Source organism: Ammospiza caudacuta, chromosome 29, assembly GCF_027887145.1.
Source record: "Ammospiza caudacuta isolate bAmmCau1 chromosome 29, bAmmCau1.pri, whole genome shotgun sequence".
Taxonomy (NCBI): Eukaryota; Metazoa; Chordata; class Aves; order Passeriformes; family Passerellidae; genus Ammospiza; species Ammospiza caudacuta.
Genome location: NC_080621.1, coordinates 468,240 through 494,481, shown reverse-complemented (window position 1 = coordinate 494,481; position 26,242 = coordinate 468,240). Strand labels below are relative to the sequence as shown.

The 26,242-nt window shown below is 66.1% G+C and overlaps 1 protein-coding gene across 1 annotated transcript; it reads left to right on the top strand.

The window, feature by feature from the left end:
* Positions 1–1,484: 1,484 nt before the first annotated feature.
* CACNA1A (calcium voltage-gated channel subunit alpha1 A) lies at positions 1,485–26,240 on the top strand (the record flags this gene model as incomplete). The annotated part of the gene is made up of 19 exons (XM_058821356.1): positions 1,485–1,789; positions 7,003–7,108; positions 7,926–8,065; positions 11,213–11,304; positions 11,778–11,930; positions 13,958–14,145; positions 14,812–14,915; positions 15,522–15,637; positions 16,543–16,599; positions 17,296–17,385; positions 19,455–19,664; positions 20,406–20,518; positions 22,444–22,556; positions 23,679–23,810; positions 24,000–24,072; positions 24,196–24,313; positions 24,404–24,471; positions 24,589–24,695; positions 26,021–26,240. Coding segments are annotated over exons 1-19 (2,505 nt in total), but the record flags the coding sequence as incomplete, so codon positions are not given.
* Positions 26,241–26,242: the final 2 nt, after the last annotated feature.

Sequence of the window (26,242 nt, the reverse complement as noted above, 5' to 3'; positions counted from 1 at the left end):
CAGCAGCACCGGAGCTCTGCCGCAGCCCGGCCCGATGGGCCCCCCCTGCCCGCTGCTGCCGGGGGGCTGACGGCGACCCCCGCCCGGCCCCGCCGCCCCGGGGGGGGGCACCACCCCCGACACCCCCCCCCCCCCATCCGCCAAAACCGCCGCATTTTAATTTTTATTTTATTTTATTTTTTTTAATTTTTTTTTTTTTTTTTTCCCCTCTCCTTTGGATTTTTGGGATTTTTCGCGGGGTGATTTTTTTACCTTTTTTTTTTTTTTTTTTTTTTTCTCCTCCCCCCCTACCCCCCCCCTACCCCCCCACAACCTCACGGATGCTCCGGGCCGGGGGGGGGGGCGCCGGCATGAGCTGAGAAAACCCCCCCAGGATTTTTTAAAAAATTTTTAAATTTTTTTTTTTTTTTTTTTAATTTTTTTTTTCCGCTCCTTTTCCTCTCTTTCCTTCCTCCCCCCTCCCCCCCCCCGCCCCAAATTACCGCAACCCCCTCCGGGGGGGGGGGAAAACAACGAGAACCGCAGCGCCGGGACCCCCGCCCGCAGCACCGGAGCGCCGCAGCGGGGGGGGCTCGGCCCTCGCCGCCACCGGGACCCCCCCCCGGAACCGGAACCGGGAGCCCGCGAGCTGCAGCAGCGCCAGGACCCCCCCCCCCCCGACCCAACCCCGTCCGGGGCACCGGGAGCCGCAGCGCCGGAGCCCCCCGTTCCACCGGGGGGGAGGGGGGGGCAACGGGAGAGCCCCCCCTCCGTTACCGGATTGCGAGAGCAGAGGAGAGACCTCCCCCCCCCCTCATTTCGGGGCACCGCGAGCAGGACACAGAGAGAGACCCCCCCCCATTTTTCCAGCGGGGGTGTCCCCCCCCCCCCCCCAACATCCGCACCGCTCCGCGCGGGGGGAGCCGCACCGGAGGATGCTCGGGGCTGCCCCCGGTGATCCCTGAGCGCGCCGCCGCTGCTGGGCACGGAGCCCCGGACCGGAGCTTTCATCATTTTAATTTTTATTAATTTTTTTTTTTTGCGGGGACGGGGGGTCCTTATCCCTGAGCGCGCCGCCGCTGCTGGGCACGGAGCCCCGGACCGGAGCTTTCATCATTTTAATTTTTATTAATTTTTATATTTTATCCGGAGGGGGGGGTCAGGTCCTTATCCCTGAGCGCGCCGCCGGTGCTGGGCACGGAGCCCCGGACCGGAGCTGGGCACGGAGCCCCGGACCGGAGCTTTCACCATTTTAATTTTTATTAATTTTTTTTTTTTTTTTGCCGGTGGGGGGGGGGTCCCATGGGATGTGATGAGCTCCTGCCCGGTGCCGGCCCCAGCGACAGCAACGGCAGCAGCGACAGCGGCGTTGTGACCACCGCGACCACCGCGACCGCCGCGACCGCCGCGACCGCCGTGACCGCCGTGACCGCCGTGATCACCGTGACCGCCGTGATCACCGTGACCCCCCCGCGGTGCTGGCGGAGCCCCCCGGGCACGCAGCGATGCCTCGCTTCGCCGACGAGCTCGGTCCCTCGGGCCGCTACGGGCCCGGCGGCGGCGGCGGCGGCCCCGGGACGGCGGCGGGGCTGGGCGGGGGTCGCGGCGCCGGGGCCGGGGGGCCTCGGCAGGGAGCCCCCCCCGGGGCCCAGCGGCTCTACAAGCAATCCATGGCCCAGCGCGCCCGCACCATGGCCCTGTACAACCCCATCCCCGTGCGCCAGAACTGCCTCACCGTCAACCGCTCGCTCTTCCTCTTCAGCGAGGACAACGTGGTGAGGAAATACGCCAAAAAGATCACCGAATGGCCATATCCTTCCCTGGGGGGCGCCGGACGCCCCAAATCCGCTCAACCCCCCCCCCCCCCCCCCCCCCGTGCTGGGGTCCCCGGGGCCGTTTTGGGGTCACCGCGTCCTGCATTGGGGTCCCCGGGGCCGTTTTGGGGTCACCGCGTCCTGCATTGGGGTCCCCGGACCCGATTCGGGGCCCCCGAACCCGTTTTGGGGTCACCGTGTCCTGCATTGGGGTCCCCGGGCCCGTTTTGGGGTCACCCTGTCCTCCCCTGGGGTGCCTAGCCTCATTTTGGAGCCCCTCGCTCCATTTTGGGGTCACCGTGTCCTGCATTGGGGTCCCCGGACCCGATTTGGGGCCCCCGAACCCGTTTTGGGGTCACCCTGTCCTGCGTGAGCTCCTCGCCCCCATTTTGGAGCCCCTCGCCCCATTTTGGGGTCACCCTGTCCTGCACTGGGGTCCCCGGCCCGGTTTTGGGGTCACCCTGTCCTGCATTGGGGTCCCCGGACCCGATTTGGGGCCCCCGAACCCGTTTTGGGGTCACCCTGTCCTGCGTGAGCTCCTCGCCCCCATTTTGGAGCCCCTCGCCCCATTTTGGGGTCAAACTGGTCCTGCGTTGGGGTTCCCCAGCCCCGTTTTGGGGTCCCCAACCCCACTTTGGGGTCTCCGTGTCCTGCACGAGCTCCTCGGCCCCGTTTCGGGGTACCCAGCCCCGTTTCGGGGGCCCCCAGCCCCATTCTGTGGCCCCCAGCCCCATTTTTGGCTCTCCTCGTCCTGCATTGGAGTCCCCAGCCCCATTTTGGGGTCTCCAGAGCCTTTTTGGGGTCACCCTGTCCCGCATGAGCTCTGCAAGCCCATATTGAGACCCCCCAGCCCCGTTTTCGGGACCCCCAGCCCCACTTTGGGGTTCCCAGCCCCATTTTTGGCGTCTCCATGCCCTGCGTGAGTTCCCCAGCCCCATATTGAGACCCCCCCCCAGCCCCATTTCGGAGCCCCCAGCCCCATTTAGGGGTCCCAATGCCACGGCTGCACCCCCTGACCTGTTCCGGGGTCCCCCAAGCCCCGATGCCCCCGGGGGTCCCCGTTTCCCTGCCCCAATCCGGGGTCCCCGTTCCGCTCGTGCGTCGCCTCCCCGCGCCCCAATTGGGGTCACGGGCCCTGGGCTGGGTCACCCCGTCCTGCACCGGTCTCCCCCAACCCATTTTGGGGTCCCCAGCCCCATTTTGGGGTCCCCGATCCCCTTTTTGGGGTCCCCAGCCCCACACGGAGATCCCCAACCCCATTTTGGGGTCCCCAGCCCCATTTTGGGGTCACCCTGTCCTGCATGAGCTCCTCAGCCCCACATTGGTGTCCCCAGCCCCATTTTGGGGTCCCCAGTCCCCTTTTTAGGATCCCCAGCCCCACATTGGGGTCCCCAGCCCCATTTTGGGGTCCCCAGTCCCCTTTTTAGGATCCCCAGCCCCACATTGGGGTCCCCAGCCCCATTTTGGGGTCCCCAGTCCCCTTTTTAGGATCCCCAGCCCCATTTTGGGGTCCCCAGCCCCATTTTGGGATCCCCAGCCCCATTTTGGTGTCCCCAGCCCCATTTTGGGGTCCCCAGCCCCATTTTGGCGTCCCCAGCCCCTTTTTGGGATCCCCAGCCCCACTTTGGGGTCCCCATCCCCTGCCCTGCACGGGTGACCCCATTTCCCTCCCCTTTTTAGGGTTCCCGCCCCCCCTTTTGCAGCTATTTCGGGCTATTTTGGGCTATTTCGGGCTATTTCGGGCTATTTCTGGTTATTTTGGGGGGCTGCAGCCTCCCCCTGCTGCTCTCGGGGTCCCTCCGAGCCCCTTCCCCTTTCTTCTGCCCCCTAAAACGCCCGACCCCAAAAACGCCCCCCCCTCACCCCAAAACGACCCCCCGGCACCCCAAAAACGGCCCCGGGCACCCCACAGACGGCTCCTGCTGGTTTGGGGAGGGGTCCCCACGCGGTTTTGGGGGTCCCCCAGTCGGTTTTTAGGGGTTCTCATTCGGTTTTTAGGGGGGTCCCCGTGCGGTTTTGGAGGTCGCCACTCGGTTTTTAGGGGGGTCCCCATTCGGTTCTGGGGGTCCCACTCGGTTTTTAGGGGTCCCCACACGGTTTTTGGGGTCCCCATTCCGATTTGGTGGTCCCCACTCGGTTTTGGGGGTCCCACTCGGTTTTGGGGGTCCCCATTCGGTTTTTGGGGGTCCCCATTCGGTTTTTTGGGGTCCCCATTCGGTTTTGAGGGTCTCACGCTGTTCTGGGGGTCCCACTCGGTTTTTAGGGGTCCCCACACGGTTTTTGGGGTCCCCATTCCGATTTGGGGGTCCCCATTCGGTTTTTTGGGGTCCCCACTCGGTTTTAGGGGTCCCCATTCGGTTTTGGGGGTCCCAGTCGGTTTTGGGGGGTCCCCATTCGGTTTTGGGGGTCTCACGCTGTTCTGGGGGTCCCCACTCGGTTTTGGGGGTCCCCATTCGGTTTTTGGGGGGTCCCCGTGCGGTTTTTGGGGGTCTCCTCCCCCATCACCTTTTGGGGACCCCCCCCCCCGGCCCCCGGGGGTGCCTGTCGGGGGTCCCGGGGGTGCGGCTCGGGGGTCGCGGCCGCTGCCGCGGCGGGGCCGGGGCGGTGACGGCGGCTCCGGTTCCTCCCCCGGTACCGGGGCCGGGGGGGTCGCGGCGGGGCCCGGGGGGGTCCCGGGGGTCCCGGGGGGGGGGGGGGGCGATGCGTGGCCCCCCCCGCCCGGTGCGGGCCCATCCTGCGGCGCGCGGAGCCTCCCACGCCGGTGCCGGTGCCGGTGCCGGTGCCGGGGGCGGGGGCGGGGGCGGGGGCGGTGCCGGGGCTCGGTCCCGGTCCCGCGGCGCCCCGAAAACGCGGCCCGGGCTGGGGGGGCACGTGAGGAACGGGGGGGACCCCGAGGGTTGGGTCTGGGGGCGCTGGGTGGGAGGTTGGGCCGAGCCGGGCCGGGCCGGGCCGTGCCGGGCTGTGCGGCAGTGCCGGGCTGTGCTGAACCGGGCCGGGCCGTGCTGAACCGGGCCGGGCCGTGCTGAACCGGGCCGTGCCGGGCCGTGCTGCAGTGCCACGCTGTGCTGAACCGGGCCGGGCCGTGCCGGGCCGTGCTGCAGTGCCGGGCTGTGCTGAACCGGGCCGGGCCGTGCTGAACCGGGCCGTGCCGGGCCGTGCTGCAGTGCCACGCTGTGCTGAACCGGGCCGTGCCGGGCTGTGCTGAACCGAGCCGAGCCGTGCCGGGCCGTGCTGCAGTGCCGGGCTGTGCTGAACCGGGCCGGGCTGTGCTGAACCGGGCCGGGCCGTGCCGGGCCGTGCTGCAGTGCCGGGCTGTGCTGAACCGGGCCGGGCCGTGCCGGGCCGTGCTGCAGTGCCGGGCTGTGCTGAACCGGGCCGGGCCGTGCTGAACCGGGCCGGGCCGTGCCGGGCTGTGCTGCAGTGCCGCGCTCCGCTGGCCCCGGGAACCGGGCCGGATCTCGGTACCGGGAGCCATCCCGGGTCCCTGGGCCGTGCCAGGAGCCGTGCTGAGCCGTGCTGAGCCGTGCCGGGCTGTGCTGAGCCGTGCTGGGCTGTGCTGTGCCGCGCTGAGCCGTGCCGAGCCGTGCCGTGCCGAGCCGGGCTGTGCTGAGCCGTGCCGGGCTGTGCTGAGCCGTGCCGAGCCCTACTGGGCTGTGCTGTGCCGTGCTGAGCCGTGTTGAGCCGTGTTGAGCCGTGCTGAGCCGTGCCGAGCCGTGCCGAGCCGTGCCAGGCTGTGCTGAGCCGTGCCAGGAGCCGTGCCGAGCCGTGCCGAGCCGTGCCGAGCCGTGCCGAGCCGTGCCAGGCTGTGTTGAGCCGTGCCGAGCCGTGCCGAGCCGTGCCAGGCTGTGCCGAGCCGTGCCGAGCCGTGCCGAGCCGTGCCAGGCTGTGCTGAGCCGTGCCGAGCCGTGCCAAGCCGTGCCGGGCTGTGCTGCATCGCTCCGCTGGCCCCGGGAACCGGGCCGGGCCGTGCCGGGAGCTGGGCCGGATCCCGGTACCGGGAGCCATCCTGGAGCCGTGCCGGGCTGGAATCTGGCACCGGCTGGCCGGGATGTGCCAGGGAGCCGGGCTGGGCACCCGTGCCGTGATGCCAGGGAGCTGTGCTGGGTCGGATCCCGGTGCCGGTGCCCGTGCCGTGCCAGGGATCCGCTCTGGCCCCGATCGCGGCCCCGGGAGCCGTGCTGGGTACCCAGGCTGTGCCAGGGAGCGGTGCCAGGCCAGATCCCGGTACCGGTGCCCGTGCTGGGCACCCGTGCCGTGATGCCAGGGAGCTGTGCTGGGTCGGATCCCGGTGCCGGTGCCCGTGCCGTGCCAGGGATCCGCTCTGGCCCCGATCACGGCCCCGGCAGCCGCATTGCCCCGGGCGCTGGGTGCCCGTGCCGTGCCAGGGCAGCAGCAGCGGCGGCGGCGGCGGCGGCTCCTCGCCGTGCCAGGGCCGTGCCCGGTGCCCGGTGCCCGTGCCAGGCTGGCCGGGCAGTGCCACGCCGCAGTGCCCGCGTGTCCAGCTGGCCGGGGCCATGTGCCGGCCGGAGATCCCTGTGGGGCACCCGGGCCGTGCCAGGCTGGGCGCCCGCGGCCCCTCCCGTGTGTGGGGACGGACGGGGGGACACGGACGGGGGGACACGGACGGGGGGACAGCGGGACAGACGGACACGGACAGACGGACACGGACGGGGGGACACGGACGGGGGGACACGGACCCGTCCCTGCCACCCCCCCGGTGCCAACTCCCGGTGCCAACTCCCGGTGCCAACTCCCGGTGCCCGCGGCTGCTGCGGCGGCTCCCGCTGTGCCCGGAGCGCTTTGATCGCGCCGCGGAGCCGCCGCTTTGATGAGCGAATTAATTAATTAATTAACGAACACGACGGCGCCGACCCCGGGGGCACGGAGAGCGCCTCGGCCCCGGCCCCGCTTCGCGCTCCGCTCGTGCCTCAGTTTCCCCCGCAACCAGCGCGGTTTGGGGGGGATCCCCCAGCCCCATTTTGGGCTCCGCTCGTGCCTCAGTTTCCCCCAGACCCCAGCGCGGTTTGGGGGGGATACCCCAGCCCCATTTTGGGCTCTGCTCGTGCCTCAGTTTCCCCCAGACCCCAGCGCGGTTTGGGGGGGTCCCCCAGCCCCATTTTGGGCTCTGCTCGTGCCTCAGTTTCCCCCAGACCCCAGCGCGGTTTGGGGCGCCCCCAGCCCCGTTTTTGGCCTTGACTCGCCCCCCCACTCCTTTTGAATACATGATTTTAGCCACCATCATCGCCAACTGCATCGTCCTGGCCCTGGAGCAGCACCTGCCCGACGAGGACAAGACCCCCATGTCCGAGCGGCTGGTGAGGGGGGGTCCCTGGGGAGGGTCTCTGGGGGGGTCCCTGTCCCTTTTGGGGGTCCCTGTCCCCATTGGGCGTCCTGGGGAGGGTCCCTACCTGCATTTGGGGGTCCTGGAGAGGTCCCTGTCCCCCTTTGGGGGTCCTGGGTGGGGGCCCGGCTCCATTTGGGGGTCCTGGGGAGGGTCTCTGTCCCCTTTGGGGTTCCTGGGGGGGGTCCCCGGCTCCATTTGGGGGTCCTGGAGAGGTCCTTGCCACCCTTGGGGGGTCCTGGGAGGGTCCCTGGGAGTCCTGGGGGGGTCCCTGTCCCCTTTGGGGGTCCCTGTCCCCATTTGGGGGTCCTGGGGAGGGTCTCTGTCCCCTTTGAGGGTCCTGGGGAGGGTCCCCGGCTCCATTTGGGGGTCCTGGGAGGGTCCCTGGGGGTCCTGGGGGGGGTCTCTGTCCCCTTTGGGGGTCCCTGTCCCCATTTGGGGGTCCTGGGGAGGGTCTCTGGGGGGGTCTCTGTCCCCTTTGGGGGTCCCTGTCCCCATTTGGGGGTCCTGGGGAGGGTCCCCACGCCACTTCGGGGTCTCCCTGGGCACCCCACGACCTTTGCCGAGGGTCCCCGGGGTTCCCCCCCGGCCACCCCCGGGGGTCCCCAGCCCACCGAGGGGGTCTCGGCCCCCGTGCCCCCTCCCCAGCAGGGGCCGCCCCCCGTTCCCCTTTCCCGGCCGCGCCCCCGTTTCCTCCTCACCGGGAATCTGGGCCGGGGGGCGCTGGGGGGGCGGCGGGAGGGGACAGGGACAGCGGGGGGGGGTCTCCTGACCCGGCGCCCCCTCCCCAGGACGACACGGAGCCGTACTTCATCGGCATCTTCTGCTTCGAGGCGGGCATCAAAATCATCGCGCTGGGCTTCGCCTTCCACAAAGGCTCCTACCTGCGCAACGGCTGGAACGTCATGGACTTCGTGGTGGTGCTCACGGGGTGAGGGGCGCCCGCGACACCTGGGGACACCTGGGGACACCTGGGGACACCTGGGGACACCTGGGGGCAGCGGGGCATGCGGGGACAGCGGGGCATGCGGGGGGATGCGGCGGTTTGGGGAGAAACGCGCGGCGTTTGAGAGGGTGTGGGACCTCCCCCCTTCGCTCCTGTCCCCTCCCTGTGTCCCACCTGTCCCCCCCCCGTGTGTCCCACCTGTGTCCCACCTGTCCCCTCCCTGTGTCCCACCTGTGTCCCCCCATAGGAGTGCAGGTGTGGGACCTCCCCCTTCCCTCCTGTCCCCTCTCTGTGTCCCACCTGTGTCTCACCTGTGTGCCCCACCCCGTGTGTCCCACCTGTGTCCCACCTGTCCCCTCCCTGTGTCCCACCTGTCCCCTCCCTGTGTCCCACCTGTCCCCCCCCCCGTGTGTCCCACCTGTGTCCCCCCATAGGTGTGCGGGTGTGGGACCTCCCCCTTCCCTCCTGTCCCCACCCTGTGTCTCACCTGTGTCCCACCTGTCCCCTCCCTGTGTCCCACCTGTCCCCCCCCCCTCCATGTCCCACCTGTGTCCCCCCATAGGAGTGCGGGTGTGGGACCTCCCCCCTTCCCTCCTGTCCCCTCCCTGTGTCTCACCTGTGTCCTACCTGTCCCGCCCCCCTCATGTCCCACCTGTGCCCCCCCCCCCCGTGTCCCACGTGTCCCCCCCGCGTGTGCCGAGCTCTGGAGCTGTCACCGCTGTCCCCGTGTCCCCCCCGGCGCTGTCACTTCGTGTCCCCGCGGTGTCACTCAGAGCGCGGGGCCGCCGCTCGCTGCTGCCGCTGCTGCTGCCGCTGCCCGAGGCTCCAAAATCCCCCCCCCGGTTCCCAAATCCCCCCCAAATGTGGGACCACCACCCCAGAGAAACCCCCCCGGTCCCAAATCCCCCCCCCCCGGGCTCCCAAATCCCACCCCGGTTCCAAATTGCCCCCCCCCCGGTCACAGAGCCCCCCGTGTTTCCTCAGATGGGGAAACTGAGGCAGGAATGGTTTTTTTTTTGGGGGGGGGTCTGCTCTGTCCTGTGGAATGGGGGGAACACTTCCCCTGATCCCCCTCCAGCAATGAATTAATTGGGGGTGAGTTAATTGGGCTGGTTGGGGGTCCCTGGCAGGGTTTTGGGGGTCCCTGAGGGAGTTTTGGGGTCCCTGAGGGAGTTTTGGGGTCGCTGGGGGAATTTTGGGGGGCTTTTGGGGGGGGGCCCTGGAGGGTTTGGGGGGGGGGTCACTGCAGGTTTTGGGATCCCTGGGGGAATTTTGGGGGTCCCTGCAGTGGTTTTGGGTGTCCCCGCGTAGATTTTGGGGGTCCCGGTGAGGTTTTGGGGGTCCCTTGGGGTGTCCAGCCCTGACCTCAGTGTAGGGGTGGGGGTTGTTGCCGTGTGACCATCCCCCCCCCCCTCCCGCCGGTTGCCATGGCAACAGGCGACCCCTCCTCATCACCGGGGCCACCCCCGAACCCCCGGGGTACATCGGGGACCACCCCCCCGTTTTTGGGCTCCCCTCGGGGCCGGGGCTGCCCGCGCTGTGCCCGAGCCCCGGGGCTGCCACCGGAGCTGGCATCGGGGCTGGCATCGGGGCTGGCATCGGGGCTGCCACCGGAGCTGCCACCGGAGCTGCCACCGGGGCTGCCACCGGAGCCGCCACCGGAGCTGCCACCGGAGCTGGCACCGGTGCTGGCACCGGGGCTGGCAGCGGGGCTGGCACCGGAGCTGGCATCGGGGCTGCCACCGGGGCTGGCACCGGGGCTGGCAGCGGGGCTGGCACCGGGGCTGGCATTGGGGCCGGCACCGGGGCCGGCACCGGGGCTGGCAGCGGGGCTGGCACCGGGGCTGGCATTGGGGCTGGCATTGGGGCTGGCACCGGGGCTGGCACCGGGGCCGGCACCGGGGCTGGCATTGGGGCTGGCATCGGGGCTGGCACCGGGGCTGGCACCGGGGCTGGCAGCGGGGCTGGCAGCGGGGCTGGCAACAGGGCTGGCACCGGAGCTGGCAGCGGCCACCGGCGGCGACATCGCCCGGAAAAGGCTAAAAATAGCCCCGGGCAGCGCCGCCCCCGCCCGCGGCACCGGCGGCGGCACCGGCGGCACGCGGCCCTGCGGCGGCGCGGGGGGGGGGGGCAGCGGGGGCGGCCGCCGGTGGCCACGGGGCCGGGACCGTGTGACAGCGACACGGGCGGGGGCGGGTGGCCGTGTGACAGAGATTTGGGGGATCCCGGTGGCCACGGGCCGGTGGCTTTGTGACAGAGATTTGGGGCTCGCGGTGGCCACGGGCTGGTGGCTTTGTGACAAGGATTTTGGGGCTCGTGGTGGCCAGGAGGTGGTGGCTTTGTGACAGAGATTTGGTGGCTTTGTGACAGAGATTTGGGGCTCGTGGTGACCACAGGCCGGTGATTTTGTGACAAATGTTTGGGGGCTCGTGGTGGCCACGGGCTCGTGGTTGCGTGACAGAGATTTGGGGCTCGTGGTGGCCAGGGGCTGGTGGCTTTGTGACAGAGATTTGGTGGCTTTGTGACAGAGATTTGGGGCTTGCGGTGACCACGGGCTGGTGGCTTTGTGACAGAGATTTGGGGGATCCCGGTGGCCACGGGCTGGTGGCTTTGTGACAGAGATTTGGTGGCTTTGTGACAGAGATTTGGTGGCTTTGTGGCAGAGATTTGGGGGCTCGTGGTGGCCACGGGGCTGGTGGCCGTGTGACAAAGATCTGGGGCTCGTGGTGGCCACGGGCTCGTGGTTGTGTGACAGAGATTTGGGGGCTCGCGGTGGCCAGGAGGTGGTGGCTTTGTGACAGAGATTTGGGGGATCCCGGTGGCCACGGGGCTGGTGGCCGTGTGACAAAGATCTGGGGCTCGTGGTGGCCACGGGCTCGTGGTTGCGTGACAGAGATTTGGGGGCTGGTGGTGGCCACAGGCTGGCGGCCGTGTGACAAGGACACGGGGGCTGTGACAGCTGTGACGAGGTGGCCCGCGGTGGCCACGGCCCCTCTTGGCAGCCACGACGCCCCATTTGGGGGTCCCTGGGATGTTTCGGTGTCCGTGGCCCCTCTCGGTGGTCCCGGTGGCCCATTGGGGGTCCCCGTTTGGGGTCCCCACGGCCACCAAGCCCCGTCCCCCTCCCCGCAGCATCCTGGCCTCGGTGGGCTCCCAGTTCGACCTGCGGACGCTGCGGGCCGTGCGCGTGCTGCGGCCCCTCAAGCTGGTCTCGGGGATCCCAAGTGAGTCTGGGGGCTTTGGGGGCGGCCTGGGGGGGGTCCTCTGGGGGGCTCCCGTGTGATCAGGGGCTGCCAAATCCTCCAAATCCCCGAAAACTACCCCGAACCTCCCTAAAGCCCCTCAAACGTCCTAGAACCCACCCCAAATCCCCTCAAAAACCCCCCAAAACCTCCCTCAAACATCCCAAACCACCCCAAATCCCCTTCAGCCTCCCCAAAACCACCCCAAACTCCCCAAAACGCCCCCAAATCCCCTCCAACCCCCCCCAAAACCCCTCCAAGTCCCCTCCGAGCCCCCCCAAAAACGCCCCCAAATGCCCTCTCAGGTCTGCAGGTGGTGCTGAAGTCCATCATGAAGGCGATGATGCAAAGCCCCCAAAACCACCCCAAATCCCCCTAAAGCCCCCTCAGACATCCCCAAACCATCCCAAGTCCCCTCCGAGCCCCCCCAAAAACGCCCCCAAATGCCCTGTCAGGTCTGCAGGTGGTGCTGAAGTCCATCATGAAGGCGATGATCCCGCTGCTGCAGATCGGGCTCCTGCTCTTCTTCGCGATCCTCATCTTCGCCATCATCGGCCTGGAGTTCTACATGGGCAAATTCCACACCACCTGCTTCGACCTGGTCACAGGTGGGGTGGCCGCCCTAAAAACAGCCCCTAAATCCCACAAACAGCCCCCCAAAAAAACCCCAAAAAGCACCTCAAAAAATACCTCCAAAAATACCCCAAAATCTGCCAAAAAAACCCCAGCCCCCAAATCACCTAAACCCCCCTAAAACACCCCAAATTCCACACCACCTGCTTCGACCTGGTCACAGGTGGGGTGGCAGCCCTAAAAACAGCCCCTAAATCCCACAAACAGCCCCCCCCCCAAAAAAAAAAACCCAAAATACCCCTAAAAACACCTCAAAAAATACCTCCAAAAATACCCCAAAATCTGCCAAAAATAAACCAGCCCCCAAATCACCTAAACCTCCCGGAAAACGGCCTAAAAAATACCCCAAGAATAACCCAAAACCAGCCCAAATTCCACACCACCTGCTTCGACCTGGCCACAGGTGGGGTGGCCGCCCTAAAAACAGCCCCTAAATCCCACAAACAGCCCCCCAAAAAAACCCCAAAAAGCACCTCAAAAAATACCTCCAAAAATACCCCAAAATCTGCCAAAAAAAACCCCAGCCCCCAAATCACCTAAACCGCCTTAAAACACCCCAAAAGCCACCCCAAATTCCCTGTAACCCCCCCAAAGAACCCCCCCAAAACCCCCAAATCCCCCCGGGCTGTGGCAGGAGCTGCATTTGGAGCGTCCTAATTGCGGCCGTCCCTTGATGAGGCCGTTAATTAATTGGCCGTTAATTGGCCGCGGTTATTTCTGGCCGAGCCCTGCGGCGTGGGGGGGGGTCTGGGGACATTTGGGGGGGGGTCCTGGGGACATGGGAGGGGTCTGGGGATATTTGGGGGGGGGTCCTGAGGGTATGGGAGGGGTCTGGGGATATGGGGAGGGGTCCTGGGGATATGGGGAGGGGTCTTGGGGACACCGGGGGGATTCTGGGGATACCTGGGGGGGATCTGGGGGTACCTGGGGGGTTCTGGGGGTACCTGGGGGGGATCTGGGGATACCTGGGGGGTTCTGGGGATACCTGGGGGGGATCTGGGGGTACCTGGGGGGTTCTGGGGGTACCTGGGGGGATTCTGGGGATACCTGGGGGGTTCTGGGGATACCTGGGGGGTTCTGGGGATACCTGGGGGGGGATCTGGGGATACCTGGGGGGATTCTGGGGATACCTGGGGGGATCTGGGGATACCTGGGGGGGATCTGGGGGTACCTGGGGGGATCTGGGGATCCTGGGGGGGATCTGGGGGTACCTGGGGGGTTCTGGGGATACCTGGGGGGATCTGAGGGTACCTGGGGGGATTCTGGGGATACCTGGGGGGATCTGGGGATACCTGGGGGGTTCTGGGGATACCTGGGGGGATCTGAGGGTACCTGGGGGGATTCTGGGGATACCTGGGGGGGTTCTGGGGATACCTGGGGGGGATCTGGGGGTACCTGGGGGGATCTGGGGATCCTGGGGGGGATCTGGGGGTACCTGGGGGGATCTGGGGGTACCTGGGGGGATTCTGGGGATACCTGGGGGGATCTGGGGATACCTGGGGGGGATCTGGGGGTACCTGGGGGGATCTGGGGGTACCTGGGGGGATTCTGGGGGTACCTGGGGGGTTCTGGGGATACCTGGGGGGATTCTGGGGATACCTGGGGGGATCTGGGGGTACCTGGGGGGGTTCTGGGGATACCTGGGGGGTTCTGGGGATACCTGGGGGGATCTGAGGGTACCTGGGGGGATTCTGGGGATACCTGGGGGGATCTGGGGATACCTGGGGGGGATCTGGGGATACCTGGGGGGATCTGGGGGTACCTGGGGGGATTCTGGGGATACCTGGGGGGTTCTGGGGATACCTGGGGGGGGATCTGGGGATACCTGGGGGGATCTGGGGGTACCTGGGGGGATTCTGGGGATACCTGGGGGGATCTGGGGATACCTGGGGGGATTCTGGGGATACCTGGGGGGATCTGGGGGTACCGGGGGGGATTCTGGGGGTACCGGGGGGTATCTGGGGGTACCGGGGGGGGGTTCAGACCCCGATCCCGTGCCCAGACGAGATCAAGGTGGAGGTCCCGTGCGGGACGGACGAGCCGGCGCGGATCTGCCCCAACGGCACCAAGTGCAAGAAGTACTGGGAGGGGCCCAACTACGGCATCACGCAGTTCGACAACATCCTCTTCGCCGTGCTCACCGTCTTCCAGTGCATCACCATGGAAGGCTGGACCGACCTCCTCTACTATGTGAGCGTGCTGCGGTGCCCGTCCGGTGCCCGTCCGGTGCTCCCGGTGTGCTCCGGTGTGCTCTGGTGCCCGTCCGGTGCTCCCAGCGTGCTCCGGTGCCCGTCCGGTGCCTCCCGGTGTGCTCCGGTGCCCGTCTGGTGCCCGTCCGGTGCCCGTCCGGTGCTCCCGGTGTGCTCCTTTCCCGTCCGGTGCCCGTCCGGTGCCTCCCGGTGTGCTCCGGTGCCCGTCCGGTGCTCCCGGTGCCCATCCGGTGCCCATCCGGTGCCCATCCGGTGCTCCCGGTGCGCTCCTTTCCCTGTCCGGTGCCTCCCGGTGCCCGTCCGGTGCCGGAACCCCCTCCCCAATTCATGGGAGCCCCCCTGGGTTGATGGGACTCCCCAAATTTTTAGACCCCCCCCCCCCCCCCAATTTCCTGTCCCCCCCCCCCGCCCCTCAATTTCTTGTCCCCCCTCCCCAATTTTTGAGACACCCCTCCCCCTCAATTTTTGGGACCCCCCCCCCCAGTTTTTGGAAGCCCCCCCCCCCCCCCAAGTTTCCCATCCCCTCCTCAATTTCCCGCCGCCCCTCCCCAATTTTTGAGACCCCCCCCCTCAATTTTCGGGACCGCCCCTCAATTTTTGAGACGACGCCCCCCCCCCCCAATTTCCCGTGTCGCCCCCTCCCCAGAGCAACGACGCCTCAGGGAACACTTGGAACTGGCTCTACTTCATCCCCCTCATCATCATCGGCTCCTTTTTTATGCTCAACCTCGTGCTGGGGGTCCTGTCCGGGTCAGCGCCTGGGGAGGGGTCCCGGGGGGCTTCGGAGGGGGGATTTTGGGGAGGGGGTGTCACGATTTGGGGGGGTTTTGAGGGGTTTTGAGAGGGATTTGGGGGGGGGTTTTGGAGGAATTTGGGGGCTTTTGGGGGGGATTGAGGGGGATCTGGGGGTCCTATCCGAGTCAGCGCCCTGAGGGGGGGTCCCGGGATTTTGGGGGGGGGGTCTCGGGATTTTTGGGGGTTTTGTGGGGGCTCTGTGGGGATTTGGAGGGGGGGGTTTGAGGAGGATTTGGGGTGCTCAGGGGGGTTTTGGGGGGGGCTCAGAGGGGGTTTTGGGGGGTTTTGGGGGGCTTTGAGGGGATTTGGGAGGCTTTGGGGAATTTGGGGGGCTTTTGGGGGTCTCAGGGGGGTTTTGGGGGGGGCATCCCGACCAGGGCTGAATTTGGGGAGGGGTCCGCAGGGAGTTTGCCAAAGAGCGGCAGCGGGTGGAGATCCGCCGGGCTCTGGGGGGCTTTGGAGGATTTTGAGGGGCTCTGGGGGGGCTTTGTGGGGGCTCAGGGGAATCTGGGGGGTCCTGGGGCATCCCGAGGTGAGCTGAATTTGGGGAGGGGTCCGCAGGGAGTTTGCCAAAGAGCGGGAGCGGGTGGAGAACCGCCGGGCGTTCCTGAAGCTGCGGCGGCAGCAGCAAATCGAGCGGGAGCTCAACGGATACATGGAGTGGATCTCCAAGGCGGGTGAGGGTCGGGACCACCGCCCAAAAACACCCTCCGAGACCCCTCCCCAAAGCACCCCCGTGTCCGTAACCTCACCCCAAAACTCTGCGCGCCCCTAAACCCCCCAAAATCCCTTTGGATGCCTCCGAATCCCCCCCAAAATCCCTCCCCAAGTGCTCCGAGTTCACTCAAATCCCTCCCAAACCCCCTCGAGACCCCCCGAATCCCCCCCTGGGCCCCCCAAAACCCCCCCTGAGCCCCCCCAAATTCTCCCAAAACATCCCCAAATCCCCTTTGAGCCCCCCAAATTCTCTCAAAACATCCCCAAATCCCCTTTGAGCCCCCCAAATTCTCCCAAAACATCCCCAAATCCCCTTTGAGCCCCCCCAAATTCTCCCAAAACATCCCCAAATCCCCTTTGAGCCCCCCAAATTCTCCCAAAACATCCCCAAATCCCCTTTGAGCCCCTCAAAACCCCCCTCGAGCCCCTCCAAAGCCCCCCAAATCCCTCCAGAGCCCCCCAAAACCCACTCAAAACCCCCCAAAGCCCTCCCCAAATTCCTCCAAACTCCCCCCAAAGCCCCTCAAAACACCCCCAAAATCCCCCTGAGCCCCCCCCAAATTCTCCCAAAACATCCCCAAATCCCCCCCTGAGCCCCCCAAAATCCCCCCTGAGCCCCCCCAAATTCTCCCAAAACATCCCCAAACCCCCCCAAGCGCCTCCAAACCCCCCAAAGCCCCTCCAAATCCCCTCAAATCTCCCTGGAACTCCCCAAAACCCCCTTCGAAGACCCCCAAAGCCCCTCCAAACCCCCTCCAAGCCGCCCAAAACTCCCCAATGCCCCTCCAAAGCCCCCTCAAAGACCCTCAAAATGCCCCCCCAAATCCCCCCTGAGCCCCCTCCTGAGCCCCCCACGTTCCCTCAGAAGAGGTGATCCTGGCCGAGGACGAGCCCGAGGCCGAGCCCCGGCGCCCCTTCGATGGTAAGTGCAGCCCCCTCCCCTTGCCGGGACCGCCGGGACCCCTCTGGGACCCCCCGGGACCCCCCGGGACCCCCTGGGACCCCTCTGGGACCCCCCGGGACCCCCCGGGACCCCCTCGGGACCCCCCGGGACCCCTCTGGGACCCCTTTGGGACCCCTTTGGGACCCCCCGGGACCCCTTTGGGACCCCTTTGGGACCCCTTTGGGACCCCCCGGGACCCCTCTGGGACTCCCCGGGACCCCTCTGGGACCCCTTTGGGACCCCTCTGGGATCCCTTTGGGACCCCTTTGGGACCCCCCGGGACCCCTCTGGGATCCCTTTGGGACCCCTTTGGGACCCCCCGGGACCCCCTGGGACCCCTCTGGGACCCCCCGGGACCCCCCGGGACCCCTTTGGGACCCCTTTGGGACCCCTCTGGGACCCCCCGGGACCCCCCGGGACCCCCCCGGGACCCCTCTGGGACCCCTCTGGGACCCCTTTGGGACCCCCCGGGACCCCTCTGGGACTCCCCGGGACCCCTCTGGGACCCCTCTGGGACCCCTTTGGGACCCCCCGGGACCCCTCTGGGACCCCTTTGGGACACCCCGGGACCCCTCTGGGACTCCCCGGGACCCCTCTGGGACCCCTTTGGGACCCCTCTGGGACCCCTCTGGGACCCCTGGGTGACGCCGCCCCCCTGTGCCCCCCCTGCGGGAGCTCTCCGGAGGGCCACCAGCAAGAGGAGCAAGACGGACCTGCTGAGCCCCGAGGAGGGCGAGGAGCAGCTGGGGGACATCGCCAACATGGGTGGGTGACAGCGGGGGGACATTGGGGGGACATCGCCAACATGGCTGGGTGACACTGGGGACAGCGTGGGGACAGCTGGGGGACATCGCTAACATGGGTGGGTGACAACGGGGACATTGGGGGGACAGCGTGGGGGGCACCATGGGGACATTGCCATCATGGGTGGGTGACAATGGGGCGACAATGGGGGTGGCACCGTGGGGACAGCATGGGGACAGCTGGGGGACATCGCCAACATGGGTGGGTGACAGCGGGGGTGGCACCGTGGGGACATTGGGGGGACAGCGTGGGGACAGTGTGGGGACATCACCAACATGGGTGGGTGACAACGGGGACAGCGTGGGGACATCCAGGGTGGCACCATGGGGACATCGCCAACATGGGTGGGTGACACTGGGGGGACAATGGGGGTGGCACCGTGGGGACAGCATGGGGACAGCGTGGGGATAGCATGGGGACATCGCCAACATGGGTGGGTGACAACGAGGGGACAATGGGGGTGGCACCGTGGGGACATCGCTAACATGGGTGGGTGACACTGGGGGGACAGCGTGGGGACAGCTGGGGGACATCGCCAACATGGGTGGGTGACAGCGGGGACAGCGTGGGGACAGCGTGGGGGGCACCATGGGGACATTGCCATCATGGGTGGGTGACAATGGGGGGACATTGGGGTGGCACCGTGGGGACATTGCCAACATGGGTGGGTGACACTGGGGGTGGCACCGTGGGGACACTGGGGGGACAGCATGGGGACAGCGTGGGGACATCGCCAACATGGGTGGGTGACCCTGGGGTGACAGCGTGGGGACATTGGGGGACATCGCTAACATGGGTGGGTGACAACGAGGGGACAATGGGGGTGGCACCGTGGGGACATTGCTAACATGGGTGGGTGACACTGGGGGGACAGCGTGGGGACACCATGGGGACATTGGGGGGACATCGCCAGCATGGCTGGGTGACAACGGGGACAGCGTGGGGACATCCAGGGTGGCACCATGGGGACATTGCCATCATGGGTGGGTGACAATGGGGGGACACTGGGGGCACACGGGGAGTGGCACCACAGGGACATCGCTGCCATGGCTGGGTGACACTCGGGACACTGGGGACGTGGGGGGATTGTCCCCTCAGGGGACACCCTGAGGTGGCACGGGGATGGTTTTGGGGACAGATAGGTGACACAGGGTGACACAGGGTGACACGGGTGACACAGGGGCACACCCTGACGTGGCACAGGATGGTTTTGGGCGTGGTGGGTGGCATGGGGACATGGGCATGGTTTTTAGGGGATGGATGGGTGACACTGGGATGGCTTTTGGGGTGCTGGGTGACCCAGGGACACCCTGGGGTGACGCAGCCCCACCCCAAGGTGACGCCCCACCCCCGGGGGGTGCCCGCAGGGTCCCCCTTCGCCCGTGCCAGCCTCAAAAGTGCCAAGCTGGAGACCCCCCCCAAATCACCCTGAGACCCCCAAATCCCCCTGGTGACACAGGGGACACCCCGGGGTGGCACCGGGACGGTTTGGGGGGTGCTGGGTGGCACAAGGACACCCCGGGGTGGCACTGGGACGGTTTGGGGGGTGCTGGGTGGCACAAGGACACCCCGGGGTGACACTGGGATGGTTTGGGGGGCGCTGGGTGGCACAAGGACACCCCGGGGTGACACTGGGATGGTTTGGGGGGCGCTGGGTGGCACAAGGACACCCCGGGGTGGCACCGGGACGGTTTGGGGGGTGCTGGGTGGCACAAGGACACCCCGGGGTGGCACTGGGACGGTTTGGGGGGTGCTGGGTGGCACAAGGACACCCCGGGGTGACACTGGGATGGTTTGGGGGGCGCTGGGTGGCACAAGGACACCCCGGGGTGACACTGGGACGGTTTGGGGGGCGCTGGGTGGCACAAGGACACCCCGGGGTGGCACCGGGACGGTTTGGGGTGGCGGACGGACGACACGAGGATGGTTTCGGGGGTCCGGGTGGGTGACACGGGTTGACGCGGGGACGGCCCCAAGGCGACGCGGGGACACCCCAAGGTGACGCCCCACCCCCGGGGGGGTGCCCGCAGGGTCCCCCTTCGCCCGTGCCAGCCTCAAAAGTGCCAAGCTGGAGAACGCCTCGTTCCTGCAGCGGCGGGAGCGGCGCGTGCGCTTCCACATCCGGCGCATGGTGAAAACTCAGGCCTTCTACTGGACCGTGCTCAGTCTGGTAGCGCTCAACACCCTGTGTGTTGCTATCGTTCACTACGACCAGCCAGATTGGCTTTCCGACTTCCTCTGTGAGTCACGGGACCCCCCGAAATACCCACCCCCCCCGAATTCCGCTGGGACCCCCCCCCCACCAAATCCCCCGAGACCCCCAGAGAAGCCCCCCGAGATCCTCGGCGCCCCCCCAACGCCCCGTGTGCTGCTGTCGTTCGCCACGACCAGCCAGGTCGGCTTTCCGACTTCCTCTGTGGGTCACGGGACCCCCCCGGGACCCCCGAAATCCTCCCCAAATTCCCAGAGACCCTCTGAGACGCCCAGAGCTCCCAAATCCCTCCAGTGCCCCCCAACGCCCCGTGTGCTGCTGTCGTTCGCCACGACCAGCCAGGTCGGCTTTCCGACTTCCTCTGTGGGTCACGGGACCCCCGGGACCCCCCCGGGACCCCCAAAATCCTCCCCAAATCATCTGAGATCCCCCTCCCCCCTAAATCCCCCCACAGGTCCCCAGAGACCCTCAGAGCTCCTCAGAGACCCCCAAATCTCCCTGGAGAAATCAAATTCCCCCAAGAGCCCCAGAGACGCCCCAAATCCCCCCTGAGACCCCCAGAGCCACCCAGACCCCCCCTGACCCCCTCCAGCTCCTGGGACCTCCCCTCATTTTTGGGATTTTGGGGTTTTTTTTGGGGATTTCTGGGGTTCCCCAGCCCAGGAGACCCCCGGGGGTCCCCGAGGGGGACATGGGGGGGACATGGGGGGGGCCGGGGGTCCCAGAGGGGCCCCCCCTGAGCTGTGCCCCCCGCCCCCCCCCCCCCCAGACTATGCAGAATTCATTTTCTTGGGACTCTTTATGTCCGAAATGTTTATAAAAATGTACGGGCTGGGGACGCGGCCTTACTTCCACTCGTCCTTCAACTGCTTCGACTGCGCCGTGAGTGCCGGGGGGGGTTTGGATTTTTGGGATTTTGGGGGGTTTGGGATCCGTGGGATTTGGGGGATTTGGGATCCTTGGGATGGGGATTTGGGGGGTTTGGGATCCTTGGGGTCCGTGGGATTTGGATTTGGGGTTTGGGATCCTTGGGGTCCATGGGATTTGGGGGATTTGGGATCCTTGGGGTCCATGGGATTTGGGGGATTTGGGATCCTTGGGGTCCATGGGATTTGGGGGATTTGGGATCCTTGGGGTCCGTGGGATTTGGGGGATTTGGGATCCTTGGGGTCCGTGGGATTTGGGGGATTTGGGATCCTTGGGGTCCGTGGGATTTGGATTTGGGGTTTGGGATCCTTGGGGTCCGTGGGATTTGGGGGATTTGGGGGATTTGGGATCCTTGGGGTCCATGGGATTTGGGGGATTTGGGGTTTGGGATTTGGGGGATTTGGGGTTTGGGATTTGGGGATTTGGGGGGTTTGGGATTTGGGGGATTTGGGGGGTTTGGGATTTGCAATATAAAAACGTACGGGCTGGGGAGGATTCCCCTCGTCCTTCAACTGCTTCGACTGCGCCCTGAGTGCCGGGGGGGGTTTGGATTTTTGGGATTTGGGGGATTTGGCATCCTTGGATTTGGGGATTTGGGGGATTTGGGATCCTTGGGATGGGGATTTGGGGGGTTTGGGATCCTTGGGGTCCGTGGGATTTGGGGGGTTTGGGATCCTTGGGATGGGGATTTGGGGGATTTGGGATCCTTGGGGTCCGTGGGATTTGGATTTGGGGTTTGGGATCCTTGGGGTCCGTGGGATTTGGGGGATTTGGGGTTTGGGATTTGGGGGATTTGGGGGGTTTGGGATTTGCAATATAAAAACGTACGGGCTGGGGAGGATTCCACTCGTCCTTCAACTGCTTCGACTGCGCCCTGAGTGCCGGGGGGGGTTTGGATTTTTGGGATTTGGGGGATTTGGGATCCTTGGGATTTGGGGATTTGGGGGATTTGGGATCCTTGGGATGGGGATTTGGATTTGGGGTTTGGGATTTGGGGGGTTTGGGATCCCTGGGATTGGGGATTTGGGATCTGTGGGAGCCATGGGATCATTGGGATCTCGAATTTGGGATCTGGGATCCAAGGGGTTTGGGATCCAGGGGATCCAGGGGATCTGGTGTTTGGGTTTTGGGATCCAGGGAATCTGGGACCTTGGATTTGGGATCTCGAATTTGGGATCTGTGGGATCTGTGGGATCATGAGATCTGGGATCTGTGGGATTTGGGATCCGTGGGCTCCAGGGGATCTGAGGTCCACGGGATCCGGGATGGGAAGGATGGGATCTGGGATCTGGGATCTGGGATGGGATCCATGGGATGGGATCTGGGATCTGCTATGGGATGTGATGAGATTTGGGATCCGGGATCTGGGATTTGGGATCCGGGATCTGGGATTTGGGATCTGGGACGGGATGAGACGGGATTTGGGATCTGGAATGAGATCTGGGATGGGATCTGGGATCCAGGATGCGATGGGACGAGATTTGGTGTCTGGGATCTTGGATGAGATTTGGGATCTGGGATTTGGGATCCGGGATGGATTTGGGATCTGGAATTTGGGATCTGGAATTTGGGATCCAGGATGGAATTTGGGATTTGGGATCCGGGATCCGGGATAGGATCTGTGATGGGATTTGGGATCTGGGATGGGATCTGGGATCTGGGATCCGGGATCCGGGATGGGATTTGGGATCCGGGATGGGATTTGGGATCTGGGATTTGGGATCTGGAATTTGGGATCCGGGATGGGATTTGGGATCTGGGATTTGGGATCTGGGATTTGGGATCTGGGATGGGATTTGGGATCTGGGATTTGGGATCCGGGATGGGATCTGGGCTCCAGGAGGCGCCGGGGATCCCCCGTCCCACCGTTGCCCCCCCAGGTGATCATCGGCAGCATCTTCGAGGTGATCTGGGCCGTTGTGAAGCCGGGAACTTCCTTTGGGATCAGCGTGCTGCGAGCTCTCAGGTTACTGCGCATCTTCAAAGTCACCAAGTGAGCCCCGACGGCCCCGTGTGTCCCCCCCGTGTCCCCCGTGTGTCCCCCCCGTGTCCCCCGTGTGTCCCCCACATCCCCTGTGACCCCCAGTGTCCCCCCCATGTCTTCCATGTCCCCCTCGTGTCCCCTCTGTGTCCCCCCATGTCCCCCCGTGTCCCTACCATGTCCTCCATGTCCTCCAGCGTTCCCTCATGTCCCCCATATCCCCAATCTCCCCATTGTTCCCCCAATGTCCCCCCGATGTCCCCCCGATGTCCCCAGTGTCCCCTTGGTGTCCCCCAGTGTCCCCACAGCCCTTGGTTGTCCCCACAGGTTCCCTGTGTCCTTTTGTGTCCCCCCGATGTCCCCCTGATGTCCCCACAGGCCTGTGCTGTCCCCGCAGGTCCCCCAATGTCCCCCTGTTGTCCCCAGTGTCCCCATTGTCCCCTCGGTGTCCCCTCGGTGTCCCCACGGCCCCGTGCTGTCCCCGCAGGTTCCCTGTGTCCCTTTGTGTCCCCCATGTCCCCGTTGTCCCCTTGATGTCCCCGGTGTCCCCCCGGTGTCCCCACGGCCCCGTGCTGTCCCCGCAGGTTCCCTGTGTCCCCCCCATGTCCCCAATGTCCCCTCGGTGTCCCCCCGGTGTCCCCACGGCCCCGTGCTGTCCCCGCAGGTCCCCTGTGTCCCTTTGTGTCCCCAATGTCCCCATTGTCCCCTCGGTGTCCCCACGGCCCCATGCTGTCCCCGCAGGTTCCCTGTGTCCCTTTGTGTCCCCAATGTCCCCATTGTCCCCTCGGTGTCCCCACGGCCCCGTGCTGTCCCCGCAGGTTCCCTGTGTCCCTTTGTGTCCCCATTGTCCCCTCGGTGTCCCCCCGGTGTCCCCACGGCCCCGTGCTGTCCCCGCAGGTTCCCTGTGTCCCCCCCATGTCCCCAATGTCCCCTCGGTGTCCCCCCGGTGTCCCCACGGCCCCGTGCTGTCCCTGCAGGTTCCCTGTGTCCCTTTGTGTCCCCATTGTCCCCTCGGTGTCCCCCCGGTGTCCCCACAGCCCCGTGCTGTCCCCGCAGGTTCCCTGTGTCCCCCCCATGTCCCCAATGTCCCCATTGTCCCCTCGGTGTCCCCACGGCCCCGTGCTGTCCCCGCAGGTACTGGGCTTCCCTGCGGAACCTGGTGGTGTCCCTGCTCAACTCCATGAAATCCATCATCAGCCTCCTCTTCCTCCTCTTCCTCTTCATCGTCGTCTTCGCCCTTTTGGGGATGCAGCTCTTCGGGGGACAGTGAGTGACCCCCCCCTCCCCAAACCGGGGCGTGGGGACCCCCGGGATGTCCCCCCACACTGGGGGGTGTCTCTGTGCCCCCCTTTGTGCCCCCCTGCTTTTGGGGGGGGGGGGGGGAGGGCACCTGCTGCAGGTGGGGCTCCCACCGCTGCCCCCCCCCCTCCCCAAATCCTCCCCCCGCCCCCCCAGGTTCAATTTTGACGACGGGACCCCTCCCACCAATTTCGACACTTTCCCAGCAGCAATAATGACGGTGTTCCAGGTATGCCCCGCCCCTTTCCCGGGTGACGGGGGGTGGGGGGGTCTCTCCAGGTGTGAGTGGGGGTCTCTCCAGGTGGGGAGGGGTCCCCGCTGCCCCCAGGGCCGCTCTGTCTCCCCCCCCCAGATCCTGACGGGCGAAGATTGGAACGCGGTCATGTACGACGGCATCAAATCTCAGGGCGGCGTCAAGGGCGGCATGGTCTTCTCCGTCTACTTCATCGTCCTCACCCTCTTTGGAAATTGTATCCCGGGGGTCCCCGGGGGTCCTGGGGGGGCTCGGGGAGGGGAGGGGGGTCCCGGCCCCCTTTTTTTTGCCTTGACTCGAGTGCCAGACACGCTCCTGAACGTCTTCTTGGCCATCGCCGTGGACAACTTGGCCAACGCGCAGGAGCTCACCAAGGTCGGGGGGCTGGGGGGTTTTGGGGGGTCCCGGGGGTGTTTTTGGGGGGTCCTGGGGGTGTTTTTGGGCATCTGGGGGGCTCAGAGCCGGGCTGGACGTGGCGCTGGGGCTGTGCAGGATGAGCAGGAGGAGGAGGAAGCCGCCAACCAGAAGCTGGCGCTGCAGAAGGCCAAGGAGGTGGCCGAGGTCAGCCCGCTGTCCGCAGCCAACATGTCCGTGACCATGTGAGTGTCCCCAGCCCGCCGGGATCGCCCCGGCTCTGTCCTCGGGTCCAAAAATCCCCAAAGCCACCCCAGAGCCAGGCCGGACCCACCTGGGCTCCATCCTTGGGTCCATCCTGAGTCCTTCCTCAGCGGCATCCCTGGATCTGCCCCGGATCCACCCTGGCTCCATCTCTGGCTCCATCTCAGCTCCATCCCAGCTCCATCTCAGCTCCATCCCAGCTCCATCTCAGCTCCATCTCAGCTCCATCCCTGGCTCCATCTCAGCTCCATCTCCAGCTCCATCCCAGCTCCATCTCAGCTCCATCTCAGCTCCATCCCTGGCTCCATCTCAGCTCCATCTCCAGCTCCATGCCAGCTCCATCTCAGCTCCATCTCCAGCTCCATCCCAGCTCCATCTCAGCTCCATCCCTGGCTCCATCCTGATCTCCATCCCAGCTCCATCCCAGCTCCATCCCAGCTCCATCTCAGCTCCATCTCCAGCTCCATCCCAGCTCCATCCCAGCTCCATCCCGGCTCCATCCCAGCTCCATCTCCAGCTCCATCCCAGCTCCATCTCAGCTCCATCCCGGCTCCATCTCAGCTCCATCCCGGCTCCATCTCAGCTCCATCCCGGCTCCATCTCAGCTCCATCCCAGCTCCATCCCAGCTCCATCTCAGCTCCATCCCGGCTCCATCTCAGCTCCATCTCCAGCTCCATCCCAGCTCCATCTCAGCTCCATCCCGGCTCCATCTCAGCTCCATCCCGGCTCCATCTCAGCTCCATCCCGGTTCCATCCCGGCTCCATCTCAGCTCCATCTCAGCTCCATCCCAGCTCCATCTCAGCTCCATCTCAGCTCCATCCCAGCTCCATCTCAGCTCCATCCCTGGCTCCATCCCAGCTCCATCCCGGTTCCATCCCAGCTCCATCTCAGCTCCATCTCAGCTCCATCCCAGCTCCATCTCAGCTCCATCCCTGGCTCCGTCCTGATCTCCATCCCAGCTCCTTCCCTGGCTCCATGTGTGGATCGATCTCGGCTCCACCCCATCCCCAGCCTCTCCTCCATCCCAGATCTGCCCCAGCTCCACCCCAGCTCCATCCTGGCTCCCTCCCGGCTCCATCCCAGCCCCATTCTGGCTCCGTGCCATCTTCCGTCCCATTCCTGCCCTCTCCACCACCCCAGATCTGCCCCAGCTCCATCCCAGCTCCATCCCAGCCCTATCCTGGATCCCCACGTTCATCTCCATCCCATCCTCCAGCCCATCCCCACGCTCTCCGCCACCCCAAACCCACCCCAGGCCCACCCCAGGCCCAATCCCAGCCCTGGGCACCCCCCCGGTCCCGCAGGAAGGAGCAGCAGAGGAACCAGAAATCCTCCAAGTCGGTGTGGGAGCAGCGCACGAGCGAGCTGCGCAAGCAGAACCTGCTGGCGAGCCGCGAGGCTCTGTACAGCGAGCTGGACCCCGAGGAGCGCTGGAAGGTCCCCTACGCTCGCCACCTGCGCCCGGACATGAAGACGCACCTGGACCGGCCGCTGGTGGTGGACCCGCAGGAGAACCGCAACAACAA